This window comes from Dendrobates tinctorius, unplaced genomic scaffold, assembly GCF_039654945.1.
Source record: "Dendrobates tinctorius isolate UK_male_01 unplaced genomic scaffold, ASM3965494v1 ptg000060l, whole genome shotgun sequence".
Lineage (NCBI taxonomy): Eukaryota > Metazoa > Chordata > Amphibia > Anura > Dendrobatidae > Dendrobates > Dendrobates tinctorius.
The window spans coordinates 15982023-15999022 of record NW_027361728.1 but is presented as its reverse complement, the minus strand read 5'-3'; the positions used below and the strand labels follow the sequence as shown (position 1 = coordinate 15999022).

Here is a 17000-nt window from a genome sequence, read left to right as displayed (position 1 = left end):
CCTGTAATGTGGAAGCCCCCTTCTATTTCCATTGACAGATGATGGAAATACGTTATAGTGGGAGCTTTTTTTGTGGATTGAGTTGAAGCTTTTATTGGGAACATTTTACATAACATTTTGGATCAAATTTATCCTGTGCTTTACTTTGAGCATTTATATCAATGTTTCCATCTAAATATTCAAATTATGTGATTCAGATGAAACCTCAGAAGGATTCATTCACGATAATGAGACAACAGAGTTATTCTGGACTCTGTCTGGCCTCTGTACAGTGGTCTCCTTTTTAGAGGAGCACAAAACTGTGGCCGACCGCGCTTTTATGAACGCTTAAAAAGACAGTCACTGCTGATCATAGGCCTGATGACATCCACAGTGTCTCCATCTGCTTCTTTATAAGGAATCTTCCCTCGTGGGTTCCGTCTGAATAACATATTTAAGAGATTTACACGGAAACCCTGATGTAAGCACAGGATACATGTGAGCAGAGCTTTACTGCGATCTTTGGGAGGCAGAATGAACCAATTAACAGCAGATCAATAATTTGTTCTGTTTACTTTTAACGCCATTTCTCATGCAGTATGTGATAACTTAATTCCTTGGGTCGGTGCAATTAGAGCAATACAATATTTATATAAATTTTTTATGTGACTGCTATCACATACTAGATAATGCTGTTTTTATTAAAAAAAAAGTTTTGCATTGCTATATTTTGAGAGTTATTTCTCTATATTTCTGCTGACAGTTGTTTGAAGTCTTGTTTTTCGTGAGACGAGTTGACTTTTTTATTGGTACCATTTTTGGGCACATAACATTTTTTGAGAGATATACCTGCTTTTTCTTGTCTAACTGAGCTGTATGGCAGCTTGTTTTTTGCCGGACAAGATAACGTTTTCATAAATACCACATTTTATTACACGTGACTTTTTAATTGCGCTTTATTTCACTTTTTGTTTGGTGGTATGATGAAAAAGCATCATTTTTTGTCACTTTTTTTTTACAGTGTTCACTGAAGAGGTTAACTATTGTGACAGATTTATAGCTCAGGTTTTTCTGGATTTGGCATTACCAAATGAGTGCTTTTTTTTAGTTTATTTTTGCGTTTTCATAAATATACCTATTTATTGGTATATTTTTTCATTTTGTGAGAAATATATATATATATATATATTTTTTTAAAATTATTTTACAATTTTTATTTATTTTTTTCTTAATCCTTCTATGGAACTTTAACTTTTATTACTCTGATCGCTGGTATAATTCATTGCAATGCACTAGCATTTGCAGTGCAACGCCTGCTGAGTGTATTGGGGGACACTCGCTTGGCACGGGATTAACGTAGACAGGCACGGTTTTGCTCAAATTAACAGTCTATGAGGTTTATTTTACACAGCATAAACCACACGGTAGGCCCTGTTGCAAGTCACAGGCCTACCACCGTCCATAATATTTCAACATATGGCTTTAACTTGCAGTCCCTAAACACGTCGTGCTGGGATCACTGTCCTTGTGACCAGGGCACTCCTGACAGTCCAGACCCTCAGAAGGTTGGTAGCTCCACCAGCGCAGGATCATCACAGACTCTGCTCACACATGGCCTCACCGGGTGCTATTCAGAACATCCGTCCCCCCTGGGACCATCCAACACACAGGACTCCAGGTCCAAAGCCTCCACCATGTGCTCTTCAAGAAGTTAGCAATTTCCAATACACAGGCCTCCAGGTCCAAGGCCTCACCATGTGCTCTTCAGGAAGTTAGCAACTTCCAACACACAGGCCTTCCAGGACCTTGCACTCTGACCACTCAGGTTCATACACTCCGCCATGTGACCAGATCTCAGACACATTATATATCCGAAACCACCCCATATGTGGGCGGTGTATGTGTGGCTAGCCGATCCTGCCCAGCTCTCGACTAGCCCTATAAGCCCCCCTTATAGGTAAATAAACTCATGGAACTACAAGTCTCAGCACAACAACATCATTTTTGGGCTTACAGCGCAGAGGACCTCTGCAACACATACCGGCCATTTACAACCATGCCGGTCACTGTTTCACCATCACAATCAATGAAACGCCTGCATGCATATCCTGAGAAGCACATACAGCGCCCCCTAGCTGTAACAGGGGTCACTGCCTTACACACTGCAATGCATTATACCTTTCAGTATTACACTGACAGATTTCCTTTTAGACTATCTGACCTGATCTAAACAGACTAATGTAGTTGGCAGACACCTCTGGTTTCCATAGCAATGATCAGGTGCCGATCCCAGCCTCCTAAAAGCTGCAATTGCTATTGTTTGCGGCATTTAAGGGTTAAATGGCTCCGGAACTCAGCTACAACTTAAGCCGAGCTCACAGCGGTGATCATGTGGGCACTGCCCTGTGCCCGCATGATCGCCATGACTTAAGTTTACGTCATAGGTTGTGAACCCCTTTCCGACCATGACGTAAACTTTCATAAAAGGGCATTAAGGAGTGAATGTCCTACTGAGTTTGTTTGCACAGGATATTGTACTTATGGGATCTGCTTTGGGACATGCACTTATGACCGAAATGTTTTTCTCCTTCCTGATTAGATGGCCAAAGGAAAAACCTGCATCTATCAGATATTTATTGCATATGCGCTGTTCAAAGTAAAAGTTGAATTTACCTCTTTTCTAATACTGTATTTAAGAGCAAATTCATATTGAAATATTTGCGCATTGCAATCAGTTAGAACAAAAGATCTTGAAGTGTTATGGGGCATTATAGAGAAAATAATGCAGAATTTTTTGCTGGTCTAATTTTTATATGTAATTCAATTATACTCACAAAAAAAGTGAAGATAGATGTATATAAAGGCAGCTTACAGTAAGGTCATTTTCACACTGTCAGCATTAGCTGCATTTTGCACAACAAATCCGCAGCAATTTAGAGTACAGTTCAAGTAAATGGGGTTTTTGATATGTAGCAGAAAAAAATCTGCATAGATATCTTGTGTGGATGTTTGCCGCAGATTACGTAATATGCAATTCCTTGTAATGTACAATGTTGAAATCCACAACCATGTCCGCTACAAAATCTGTATGTAACACAATACAGACTTTCTAAATTCAGCTAAATGGAGCTCACTTTGTCTCTTTCCCGGCATCTTTGTTAGAGGTAGTCATATTATTATTTCTGCATTTTATCATTCTTTTAATTTTCACTTACACCTGATTTGTCTGTTTTACATTCCTTGGAATTTCTGCTTGGGAAATTAGATTTTGAACAGTTTGTTTGTCTTATAATAAACCGTATTTGGTATTTCCATCCATACACCACCTGAAAATATTGAGAAAGAAAATGTCTTTAAATTACTAGTACATACATTTTAGAATTAATCAGATAATAAGAAATAATCATCAGTAAATAAAATATATCCATTCATCTCATATTTTACAGTTTTTCAATTTTGCTAGAAAATTCTGCTGATGAGCATATACCGGTCACTGTTTTGTAGGACAAAGCGAATGGATTTTTGCTAATTTTGAGTAGTTAAATCAGAATTAGCCACTAGAGGTTGCTAAAAACTCACTGATATTTTCTGATCTTCTATTGGTATCCTAACTAGCAGAAACCAATTTTTATTTACCCAGTTCATGCTTTGACAATTCTTGTAACTGTTTGCATGGCATAAAATACAATAACAGAAAAGATTTAGCAATTAGCTGGTCATAATGAGTGTCTGATTTGCTTTTGTTGGTTTTAGGCTTAAGCCCCCGTTACACACGGCGAGATCGCTAGCGATATCGCTGAAGCGACAACGATTTTGTGACGCAACAGCGACATCGCTAGCGATCTCGCTAAGTGTGACACGCGGAAATGACTGGCTCCCTGCTGCGATGTCGCTGATCGTGCGCGAACGTTCAGGATCATTTTTTGATCACTGGCATCACGCTGACCAGCATGCATCGCTGTGTTTGACGCCCCTTATCAACGACGAGCGACCTCGTTGGCGACTCCGAACTCATATAGATAGCGCTTGTCTGAATCGCTATTATAGACAGTGTGTGACACGGTACCAACGATGGCCGTGGTCGTTAGTGACATCGCTGATCGCTGATGCGTCGTTATGAAGATCGGCCTGTATGACTGCTTACTAGCGATGCACAAACGATCTTAGTCAGATCGCATCGTTGTCGGAATTGTTGGTGCGTCGCTACGTGTAACGGTACCCTAATTGTGACCTGTTTATCAAATCAGCAGGACATGATCGAACAAAAAAATGCACTTAATTTTTATCCCAACTGAACACTAAATGAACATTGAATATTGTTGGATAAAAAGCCTATTGGTGATATATGAAGATCACTGAAAATCATAAATACAGTAAACTACTACATTTCTTCTATTTACATGCATTATCTGAAAATATCCTTTTATATAGATGGGAATACCCCTTTAAATAACTATTTAACTGTGATAGGTGGCTTTATTATCCAAATTTTGAGGTTAATTTAAATTGACATTACTATTTTTCTTTTTAACATTCTCGGTTCTATGTGATTCTCTTTGAAGCTTGATATGCAGTAAGCCCAAGAATAGGTTTCCTTTCCATAATTGTAATTTGAGAAATATTGTGAATTATTGATCAAAAAAAGCTATACTGCAGCACAGACACTTTGTCACTGACAAAAGGGTGCTACTTGTCGCATTATATAGTCACAAGGAAACATGGAAAAATGGTGGTGACTAGTGTTGAGAGATACCACCCGATACTGAAAAATATCGTATCGGAATGGATCGGCCGATCTAAAAAAAGTATCGGGTATCGCCGATTCCGATCCCGGAAGTCCCATTCAAGTCAATGGAATAGAAATATCGGAATTAAAAAAAATCCTTTCTTTCCCTGTTGGTTAATTCTACATGGAGAAAAACAACTAATAATAATGTAGAATGTATTGTGGGAGGTGTAGGAGACATCAAAGCCATAGAGCTTTAGCCCAATCAAATGGAATCGCAGTACTTTTTTTTTTTTTTTTAAAGACGTTCGTAGTTACAAAGATATTGACTATGTTAAAGTCTTTAATTTTTTGTCAGATATGTATGTTTCACTACTTCCATGCTCTTCACCTTCTTTTTTACTTCTCCCACACTTTCTCCTTCATCATCTTCAGCAGCAGCAGCAGTATCTTCTTCTTCTTCTTTTATTCTTCTTCTTTTGTTCTTCTTTTATTCTTCTTCTTTTATTCTTCTTCATCTTCTACTTCTTCATATTCTTCTTCTTCATCTTCTTCCTATTCTTCTTCATCATATTCTTATTTGTGTCAGGCATTCCTGTAGTTATCTATAAAAGTTTGAAGATGTCACCTTCCGTTCAGCCTTTCACAAAAGATTTACAACAGGATTTGTCTGCGTTCAGTTTGGCCTGCAGTAGCAGGCCTTTTCCAGGGGCACCACGAGGAGGAACGGACTCACCCCCATACACTGCTTAGTCTTCTTCTGCTTAAAAATTAGGTAGTATCATTTGCTCTGATTGTTAGTCTTATGCTTCATGTTCTTCTGCTTTTGGTTTTTATGCTTCTTGGTCTTCTGTCTCTTGTTGTTCTGCATCTTGGTGGTTGTCTTCCTGTTCTTTGTCCTCTTGGTCATCTTCTTCAGGGTCATCTTTTAGGTATTCTTCTGTGTGGTCTTCAGGGTCGTCGTCTTCAGGGTCATTGTCAGGGAGATCCAGAGTGAGAATCAAAAACCATTTCCACAAGCTTGAACTTGGAAAAGTAGCAGAAGGTACAAGAAGGCTGAGGAACTGCCGAGAACGAGCTGACGGTACTGGAACCCGGTGGGGCAGCAGAAGTAACAAGTGCCAATGGCACAACTGTGGACCAGCTGACGTTGTTGGAACACGGTTACTAAGCAGGAGGTACCTGTGCTCCAAAGCACTACCAAGGACCAGCAGACGTTGCTGGAACTCGGATACCAAGAAGGAGGCACCTAGGCCAAAGGCACTGCCGAGAACCAGCTGACGGTGCTAGAACCCGGATGGGTAGCAGAAGCTGCAAGAGCAAATGACACTAGCGAGGACCAGCTGACGGTGCTGGAACCCGGTGGGGCAGCAGAAGGAACAAGAGCCAATGGGAGAACCGTGGAGCAGCTGACGGTGCTGGAACACGGTTACTAAGCAGGAGGAACCTGTGCTCCAAAGCACTACCAAGGACCAGCAGACGTTGCTGGAACTCGGATACCATGAAGGAGGCACCTAGGCCAAAGGCTCTGCCGAGAACCAGCTGACGGTGCTGGAACCCAGATGGGTAGCAGAAGGTACCCACGAAAAAAACAAAGTTGCAAGGCCATGAGCCGGCCGCAGTTACCGAAACCCACAGTCCTACAGGGGGTGCTTGTCCTATTGGCACTACGGAACCAGCCTTTTTTACCAGAACCCGCAGCCCACATAGGAAGCACCGAAACTGCAGGCACCATAGACTCGGCTAACCCAATCGCAACACGACAGGACAACGTATCGGTGGCAAAGTGACGTTGACACTACCCGGAAACAGCAGGCATGCTGGAACCAGGCTGGGCAGGAGGGAGTGCCCGTGCCAAAGACACTTCCGAGAACCAGCTGACGGTGCTGGAACCTGGATGTGTAGCAGAAGCTGCAATAGAAAATGACACTAGCGAGGACCAGCTGACGGGCTGGAACCCGGAGGGGCAGCAGAAGGAACAAGAGCCAATGGGACAACCGTGGACCAGCTGACGGTGCTGGAACACGGTTACTAAGCAGGAGGTACCTGTGCTCCAAAGCACTACCAAGGACCAGCAGACGTTGCTGGAACTCGGATACCGAGAAGGAGGCACCTAGGCCAAAGGCTCTGCCGAGAACCAGCTGACGGTGCTGGAACCCGGAGGGGCAGCCGAAGGAACAAGAGCCAATGGCACAACCGTGGACCAGCTGACGGTGCTGGAACACGGTTTCTAAGCAGGAGGTACCTGTGCTACAAAGCACTACCAAGGACCAGCTGACGTTGATGGAACTCGGATACCATGAAGGAGGCACCTAGGCCAAAGGCTCTGCCGAGAACCAGCTGACGGTGCTGGAACCTGGATGGGTAGCATTAGCTACAAGAGTCAATGGAACTACCGAGAACCAGCTGACGGTGCTGGAACCCGGAGGGGCAGCAGAAGGAACAACAGCCAATGGCACAACCGTGGACCAGCTGACGGTGCTGGAACATGGATTCTAAGCAGGAGGTACCTGTGCTACAAAGCACTACCAAGGACCAGCAGACATTGCTGGAACTCGGATACCGAGAAGGAGGCACCTAGGCCAAAGGCACTGCCGAGAACCAGCTGACGGTGCTGGAACCCGGATGGGTAGCAGAAGGTACCCATGAAAAACAAAGTTGCAAGGCCGTGAGCCGGCCGCAGTTACCGAAACCCACAGTCCTACAGGGAGTGCTTGTCCTATTGGCACTATGGAACCAGCCTTTGTTACCAGAACCCACAGCCCACATAGGAAGCACTGAAACTGCAGGCACCATAGACTCGGCTAACCCGACCGCAACACGACAGGACAACGTATCAGTGGCAAAGTGACGTCGACACTACACGGAAACAGCAGGCATGTTGTAACCAGGCTGAGCAGGAGGGAGTACCCGTGCCAAAGACACTGCCGAGAACCAGCTGACGGTGCTGTAACCCGGAGGGGCAGCAAAAGGAACAAGAGCCAATGGGACAACCGTGGACCAGCTGACGTTGCTGAAACACGGTTACTAAGCAGGAGGTACCTGTGCTCCAAAGCACTACCAAGGACCAGCAGACGTTGCTGGAACTCGGATACCATGAAGGAGGCACCTAGGCCAAAGGCTCTGCCGAGAAACAGCTGACGTTGCTGGAACCCGGCTGGGCAGGAGGGAGTACCCGTGGCAAAAACACTTCTGAGCAGCAACATGCGATGTTGAAGCCCAGGGGTCAATCAGGCAGCAGGCTGAGGCCAACTTGGAGCGAGTTTTATATTGGTTGTACAAAACTACTGATTGTAACCGTGATCCACTTTGGCCTCTGGCTCTACTGTCTCTAGTATTTCCCCTGGCCTCCAACCACGGCAGTTGCTGCTCTGCAGAGTTGTCTGCACAATCCACACTTGCTCCTGAGTTACTGGGGCTCAGTCACGTCAGTTGTTCCCCTGATGTGTGTCCAGCAAGGTGTCCTGCTCTGTCCACATTCCCACAACTATTAATGGGAATGGGGACAGAGCAGGAGACATTGCCGGACACACCACAGGGGATCAACTGACGTGACTGAGCCCCAGTAACACAGGAACAAGTGTGGATTGTGCAGACGGAACATCAGAGCAGCGACTGGCGGGGTTGGAGGCCAGGGGAAATAGTAGAGACAGTACAGGCAGAGGCCTAAGTGGACCACGGTTAAAAGTCAGTAGTAGTGTGATGTTGGAGGCAGCAGGAGACTTTGCCATCCGCACAGCAGGGGAACAGCTGGTGTTACTGAACCCTACAGACACAGGAGCGAGTGTTTCTATCTGTGCGGACGGCACTTCCAAGCTACAACTGGCTGTGCTGAAGCCCAGGATCAATGCTCCGAACAGGCTGAGGCCTACTTGGAGCAAGTGGAAAATAACATGTAGTGTGATGTTGGAGGCAGCAGGAGACTTTGCCATCCGCACAGCAGGGGAACAGCTGGCATTACTGAACCCCACAGACACAGGAGTGAGTGTTTCTATCTGTGCGGACGGCACTTCCAAGCTACAACTGGCTGTGTTGAAGCCCAGGATCAATGCTCCGAGCAGGCTGAGGCCTACTTGGAGCAAGTGGAAAATAACATGTAGTGTGATGTTGGAGGCAGCAGGAGACTTTGCCATCCGCACAGCAGGGGAACAGCTGGCATTACTGAACCCCACTAACACAGGAGCTAGTGTGTGTTTCTCTGTTAAGACGGCACTCCTGAACACCAACTGGCATTGTTGGAGCCCAGGATGAGGCATGGAGTTGGCTGAGGCCAACTTCCAGCACATTTTATAGAGGTTGTAGACTACTACTGATTGTAACCGTGCTCCACTTAGGCCTCTGGCTCCACTGTCTCTAGTATTTCCCCTGGCCTCCAACCCCGCGAGTGACAGCTCTGAAGTGGCGTCAGCACAATCCACACTTGTTCCTGTGTTACTTGGCCTCAGTCCGTCAGTTGATCCCCCGATGTGTGTCCGGCAAGGTCTCCTGCTCTGTCCTCATTCACACTACTAGTAATGGGAATGTGGACAGAGCAGGAGACCTTTACGTATACACATCAGGGGATCAACTGACGTGACTGAGGCCAAGTAACACTGGAACAAGTGTGGATTATGCAGACACCACTTAAGAGCTGTCACTGACGGGGTTGGAGGCCAGGGGAAATACTAGAGACAGTGGAGCCAGAGGCCTAAGTGGAGCAGGGTTAAAAATCAGTTGTAGTTTGAATGTGGATGGAGCAGGAGACTTTGCCGTCCACACAGCAGGGGAGCAGCTGGCATTACTGAACCCCACTAACACAGGAGCGAGTGTTTCTGTCTGTGCGGACGGCACTTCCAGGCTACAACTGGCTGTGTTGTAGCCCAGGATCAATGCTCCGAGCAGGCTGAGGCCTACTTGGAGCAAGGAGAAAAAGCGTTGTAGTGTGAGTTTGGAGGCAGCTGGAGACTTTGCCGTCCACACAGCAGGGTAACAGCTGGCATTACTGAACCCCACTGACACAGGAGCTAGAGTGTTTTTCTCTGCGGAGACGGCACTTCTGAACACCAACTGGCGTTGTTGGAGCCCAGGATGAGGCATGGAGCATGCTGAGGCCTGCTGTTTTTTGGCATGTGGAGGCAGCAGGAGACTTTGCCGTCTACACAGCAGGGGAACAGCTGGCATTACTGAACCCCACTAACACAGGAGCTAGAGTGTTTTTCTCTGCGGAGACGGCACTTCTGAACACCAACTGGCGTTGTTGGAGCCCAGGATGAGGCATGGAGCATGCTGAGGCCTGCTGTTTTTTGGCATGTGGAGGCAGCAGGAGACTTTGCCGTCTACACAGCAGGGGAACAGCTGGCATTACTGAACCCCACTGACACAGGAGCTAGAGTGTTTTTCTCTGCGGAGACGGCACTTCTGAACACCAACTGGCATTGTTGGAGCCCAGGATGAGGCATGGAGCAGGCTGAGGCCTGATGGTGTTGGCATGTGGAGGCAGCAGGAGACATTGCCGTCTACACAGCAGGGGAACAGCTGGCGTTACTGAACCCCACTAACACAGGAGCGAGTGTTTCTATCTGTGCGGACGGCACTTCCAGGCTACAACTGGCTGTGTTGTAGCCCAGGATGAAGCATGCAGCAGGCGGAGGACAACTTGCAGCTGGTTTTATAGAGGTTGTAGACTACTACTGATTGTCGCCGTGCTCCACTATGGCCTCCGGCTCCACTGTCTCTAGTATTTCCCCTGGCCAACAACCACGCCAGTTACAGCTGTGAAGTGGCGTCTGCACAATCCACACTTGTTCCTGTGTAACTGTGGCTCAGTCCCGTCTGTTGATCCCCTGATGTGTGTCTGGCAATCTCTCCTGCTCTGTCCTCATTCACACTACTAGTAATGTGAATGTGGACAGAGCAAGAGACCTTGCCGGACACACATCAGGGGATCAACTGACGGGACTGAGCCACAGTAACTCAGGAACAAGTGTGGACTGTGCAGATGCCACTTCACAGCTGTAACTGGCGTGGTTGTTGGCCAGGGGAAATACTAGAGACAGTGGAGCCAGAGGCCTAAGTTGACCAAAGTTACAAATCTGTAGTAGTTTGCATGTGGAGGCAGCAGGAGACTTTGCCGTCCACACAGCAGGGGAACAGCTGACGTTACTGAACCCCACTGACACAGGAGCGAGTGTTTCTGTCTGACACAGGAGCTAGTGTGTTTTTCTCTGCGGACATGGCACTTCTGAACACCAACTGGCGTTGTTGGAGCCCAGGATGAGGCATGGAGCAGGCTGAGGCCTGATGGTGTTGGCATGTGTATGGAGCAGGAGACATTGCCGTCTACACAGCAGGGGAGCAGCAGGATGAGGCATGGAGCAGGCTGAGGCCTGCTGTTTTTTGGCATGTGGAGGCAGCAGGAGACTTTGCCATCTACACAGCAGGTGAACAGCTGGCATTACTGAACCCCACTAACACAGGAGCTAGTGTGTTTTTCTCTGTGAAGACGGCACTTCTGAACACCAACTGATGCTGTTGGAGCCCAGGATGAGGCATGGAGCAGGCTGAGGCCTGATGGTGTTGGCATGTGTATGGAGCAGGAGACATTGCCATCTACACAGCAGGGGAACAGCAGGCATTACTGAACCCCACTGACACAGGAGCTAGAGTGTTTTTCTCTGCGGAGACGGCACTTCTGAACACCAACTGACGTTGTTGGAGCCCAGGATGAGGCCTGGAGTAGGCTGAGGCCTGATGGTGTTGGCATGTGGAGGCAGGAGACTTTGCCATCTACACAGCAGGGGAACAGCTGGCATTACTGAACCCCACTAACACAGGAGCTAGTGTGTTTTTCTCTGTTAAGACGGCACTTCTGAACACCAACTGACGTTGTTGGAGCCCAGGATGAGGCATGGAGCTGGCTGAGGCCAACTTGCAGCACGTTTTATAGAGGTAGTAGACTACAACTGATTGTAACCGTGCTCCACTATGGCCTCCGGCTCCACTGTCTCTAGTATTTCCCCTGGCCTCCAACCCCGCCAGTGACAGCTCTGAAGTGGCGTCAGCACAATCCACACTTGTTCCTGTGTTACTTGGGCTCAGTCCCGTCAGTTGATCCCCTGATGTGTGTCCAGCAAGGTCTCCTGCTCTGTCCTCATTCACACTACTAGTAATGGGAATGTGGACAGAGCAGGAGACCTTGCCGGACACACATCAGGGGATCAACTGACGTGACTGAGGCCAAGTAACACTGGAACAAGTGTGGATTATGCAGACGCCACTTAAGAGCTGTCACTGGCGGGGTTGGAGGCCAGGGGAAATACTAGAGACAGTGGAGCCAGAGGCCTAAGTGGAGCAGGGTTAAAAATCAGTAGTAGTTTGAATGTGGATGGAGCAGGAGACTTTGCCGTCCACACAGCAGGGGAGCAGCTGGCGTTACTGAACCCCAGTAACACAGGAGCTAGTGTTTTTCTCTGTGCAGACGACACATCTGAGCAACAACTGGCTGTGTTGAAGCCCAGGGATTATAGTTCAGGTGGTAGAAACATGAACACAACCGGAGACCCGGATACAGTTGCCAACCAATTATTTAGTCTGGAAGAGGACTGGCAAATTCTGGGGAGATCCAGGCCTTGTTCATTTTCAGAAAAGTAAGCCAGTCGACGTTATTGGAAGAAAGTCACGTGCGATGGTCTGTTAGTACACCACCTGCGGCACTAAAGATGCGTTCCGATAATACACTGGCAGTAGGGCAAGCCAGCACCTCCAATGCATACTGGCTAAGCTCTGGCCATGTATCCAGCTTAGAGACCCAAAACTTGAAGGGGGAAGAGCCATCTGGGAGTACACTCACAGGGCAAGACATGTAGTCTGTCACCATCTGACGGAAACATTGCCTCCTGCTGACTGGAGCCGTCAGTGATGGTGTAGACAATTGTGGCGGACACACAAAACTTTGCCACATTTGGGCCATAGTGGTCTTGCCTTGTGCTGAGGCGCTGCCTCTGCTCCCTCTTTGTGCCGAGTTTCCTCCACTGGGTCGACACACAGAGGTGCTTTGTAAAGCACTAACACCACTGCTGTTGGGTGGAATGGAAAACTTGATGGCCTGCACCAGTGTGTCTTGGTACTCCCGCAGTTTACGCTCCCGGTTCAACGTTGGTATGAGGGTTTGCAAGTTGTCCCGGTAGCGAGGATCTAGGAGGGTGTACACCCAATAATCAGCCGTGTAGAGAATGTGGGCGATGCGGCGGTCGTTTCTCAGGCACTGCAGCATGAAGTCAACCATGTGCTGCAGACTCCCAACTGCCAAAGAACCGCTGTCCCCTGCTTGAGACGTGATCTCTGCCTGCTCTGCATCACCCCACCCTCGCTGTACATACTGACTAGAGCTTTGTGTACCTCCCTCCTGTGGAGAGATGTCTTCCTCCTCCATCGACTCCTCCTCATCCTCCTCACAAAGTGTCCCCTGCCTAGGCCTTTGTGAGGAAGCACATAGCGCAGACTGTCCAGAAGCAGATGGCATTTGGGACTCCTCATCCTCCACCTCTTCCAAAACCTCCTCCCTTAGTGCTTGCAGTGTTTTTTGAACCATGCAGATAAGGGGGACAGTCATGCTGACTAGTGCATCATCTGCACTCGCCATCCGCGTGGAATCATTGAAGGCACGCAAAACGAAGCAGATGTCCTTCATAGAGGCCCACTCAGTGGTGCTGAAGTGTGACCGGCGCACATTGCGACTTGTTTGCGCCTGATGCAGCTGGTACTCCATGACTGCTGCCTGCTGCTCACACAACCGCTCCAACATATGTAACGTTGAATTCCACCTGGTGGATAGGTCACATATGATGCGATGTTCTGGAAGGCGTAATCGGCGCTGCAGAGCGGCAAGGCGCGATCTTGCCATGCTGGAACGCCGCAAGTGAGCGCACTCTATGCGGACCTTGTGCAGCAGTGCATCAAGATCCGGATAGTCCCTCAGAAAGCTCTGCACGACCATGTTGAGCACATGTGCCAGACATGGGATGTGAGTGAGGTTGCCAAGGCCAAGAGTTGCCATCAGATTTCGGCCATTGTCACACACTACCAAGCCCGGCTGGAGATTCGCTGGCAGAAACCATACGCCGCTCTCCTGCTTGATGGCATTCCAGAGCTCCTGCGCCATGTGGCTTCGATTCCCCAATGAAATTAATTTCAGTACGGCCTGTTGACGTTTGGCCACGGCTGTGCTCATATCGGTCGTAACAGGCTCCTGCTGCGCTGTTTCAGAGGAACTGGAGTAGGAGGAGGAGTCAATGTGTACAGACTGGATTCCTGAAGTCCGTGGAGTTGGCAGAACACGTAGAGCGCCACTCTCCAGATCTGTACCCGGCTCCACAACATTGACCCAATGGGCAGTGAGGGAAAGGTATCGTCCCTGTCCATGGTTACTGGTCCACGCATCGGTGGTCAGGTGGACCTTGCTACTGACGGCGTTTAGTAGCACATGTTTTATGTTTGCCTCCACATGTTTCTGCAGGGCAAGGACGGCTAGCCTGCTGAAATAAAACCGGCTGGGCATAGTGTGTTGTGGGACTGCCAATGCCATGAAGTCCCGGAAGGTGTCAGTGTCCACCAGCCTGAATGACAGCATTTCAAGGGCCAGTAGTTTTGCAATGCCAGCATTCAGAGCCTGTGCTCGGGGATGGTTTGCCGAGTATGGCCGCCTTTTCTCCCATGCCTGTGCTACCGATGGCTGCCGAGTGGCCTGGGAGTGTGAGGATGACTTGGAACGTGGTGCTGTGGGTGGAATGTCACAGGGTCTCCGGACAACAGTGCCAGAGGTTCTTCCTTGGCGATCCTGTGAGGAAGCCGAACCAGCTGTGTGTGAGCTGGAGGAAGAGGCCCCAACACGAGCTGAAGAGGTGGTAGGTGGTGCTGTACGTTGGCCTATGTCTTCAATGTGTCTGTGTAACTCCAGCTCATGCTTGGTCCGCACATGTTTCCACATATTAGTGGTATTGAGGTTGCTGACATTTTTCCCTCTTTTGACTCTCTGATGACACAGCTTGCATTTGACAAAGCAAATGTCATCTGCAACTGTGTCAAAAAAGGACCACGCACTGCAAGTCTTGGGAGCGCCCTTTTTGCCTTTTGAAAGTGGAATGCTCCTAACGGGTGCCGAAGTGGAGGCTACAGGCAACCAAGTCTGCCCCCTCCCTCTCTCTCCAGTTTTGGCCGTTCAGGGAATCTCTTCCTCAGAGCTGCTCCCACCACCTTCCTGTTCATCACGCCATGATGGGTCAAGGACCTCATCATCTACACTCCCCTCTTCAAACACCTGCTTCTCCTGGGTTGTCTCGCCAGCACCGTACGCAACAGAAAGTGGTAACTGAGTATCGTCATCATCTGATGCGTACTGAGGTGTGCTGACCATAGGCACTGGCCCACCCGCCTCTTCAGATTCAGAGGAACAAAGAAGTTGCGCATCACTGCATACTCCCTCTTCTTCACATTCTGGAATGCTGCTTGGCTGGCCCCCTCTTTCCAAACCAACAGATTCTGAGAACAGAAGTAGAGACTGTGATGGCTCCTGTCCAGGGGTCTCTGACTGCCTGGGCACTTTGGCAGGTGGTGAAGAGACAGATGGTTGCTCTTCGGTGCTCTGGCCCTGAGAGGATGTGGAAGTAATTGAAGTCGATGCGTTAGCTGCCATCCATCCGACAACGGCTTCAATTTGTTCCTCCCGCAGCAGTGGGGTACGGTGAGGTCCTACAAAGCTGCGCATAAAGGACTGTTGCCTGCTAAAACTGGGGGATGCTGACTCACTGGTGCCAACAGCAGGCACAGAATCCCCACGTCCTCTCCCTGCAGAATCCCCACGTCCTCTCCCTGCAGAATCCCTACGTCCTCTCCCTGCTGAAACTCCACGCCCACGGCCACATGCCTTACTCCCTGCCTTCTTCATCTTGCTAGACTGAGAAAGATAGGCAGTAAAGTACAAAGGGGGGCCTTAGTGTGCTTATTCCTGAATAGCTGGTTACAGGTATAAGAAACACTAATTTTATGAAGTGTGTGTGTCGACTACACTTTAATAGGAGATAATGTGGCCTACACAACTTTCAAATGTAGTGTTTGGTGAACTTTGTTGTTTTTTTGGGGGGGAAAAAAAACTAAAAGGATGTGACCAAAGATTTGAAAGTCAGAGTATCACCAACTTTCTGGAGCTATTACAATGCAGGCAGGTAATCTACAATGCAAAAGATGATGCTCCAAAAAAATTGGGTAATACTAATCTGGCTTCAGCCTAAGGGCACAAGCCAGAAAAAAGGCTCCTCTATCTACTCCTATGTAGTGTTTGCAACCAACCAATGTAGATGGATATGGATGGATGCAGACTAATAGGAGAAGAAAAAATGAGCTGCAATTAAAGAAATATATGTGTGAGGCAGTGACGCACGCTGAGCAGCCTACAACCAGACGTAGCTGCAGGACACACTACTCAGCGTGAGCCGCACTCACACACAGTCAGAGACCTCTCAGACAGCCGTGAACAGTGCAGCTAAGTGGGCACTAGCACTGACAGGCTGCAGAAAGGCTCCGCTGTGTACTCCTAGAGTGTTTGCAACCACCGTATATGGATACGGATGGATGCACACTAATAGGAGAAAAAATGAGCTGCAATAAAAGAAAAATGTGTGAGACAGTGACACGCTAAGCGGCCTACAACCAGACGTAGCTGCAGGACACACTACTCAGCGTGAGCTGCACTCACACACAGAGACCTCTCAGACAGCCGTGAACAGTGCAGCTAAGTGGGCACTAGCACTGACAGGCTGCAGAAAGGCTCCGCTGTCTACTACTAGTGTCTGCAACCAACGTATATGGATATGGATGGAAGTACACTAGATAGAATTTTTTTAAAATAAGCAGCTCAAAAAGAAAAATATGTATGAGGCAGCAGTGAGGCACGCTGTGTGGCCTACAACCAGACGTGGCTGCAGGACCCACTCCACAGCGTGAGCTGCACTCACATAGCCCTTGCAGACAGCTGTGAACACTGCTGCTAGGGAAAAGCAAGCTACAGTGGTGGTTTATGTAGCTTGGTTAATGCACAATATTGTTTTGAGAATCGCTATTTCTAACTGTCCCTCACAGTCTTCAACAGCTGCCTGTCCTTAACTGAATTCACAGCAGAGTGACCAGAAATGGCGGCGGCAGTGGCTTTTATAGTGCATCATGACATCATTTCAGCAGCCAATCACAGCCATGCCAATAGTTAACATGCCTACATGCCTAACAGGATGTGCCCACAGTTCTGAGGAATCCCATTGGCTGAATC

At 48.1% G+C, this 17000-nt stretch overlaps 1 protein-coding gene across 2 annotated transcripts in view; it reads right to left on the bottom strand.

The window, feature by feature from the left end:
* Nucleotides 1-17000, bottom strand: part of LOC141092522 (T-kininogen 1-like) — a 170158-nt gene that overhangs the window by 76522 nt on the left and 76636 nt on the right. For both annotated transcript variants that reach the window (XM_073578743.1, XM_073578745.1), the window contains exon 5: nucleotides 3195-3305. In XM_073578743.1, the coding sequence (XP_073434844.1) occupies nucleotides 3195-3305 (111 nt within the window). The remainder of the gene's footprint in view (nucleotides 1-3194; nucleotides 3306-17000) is intronic.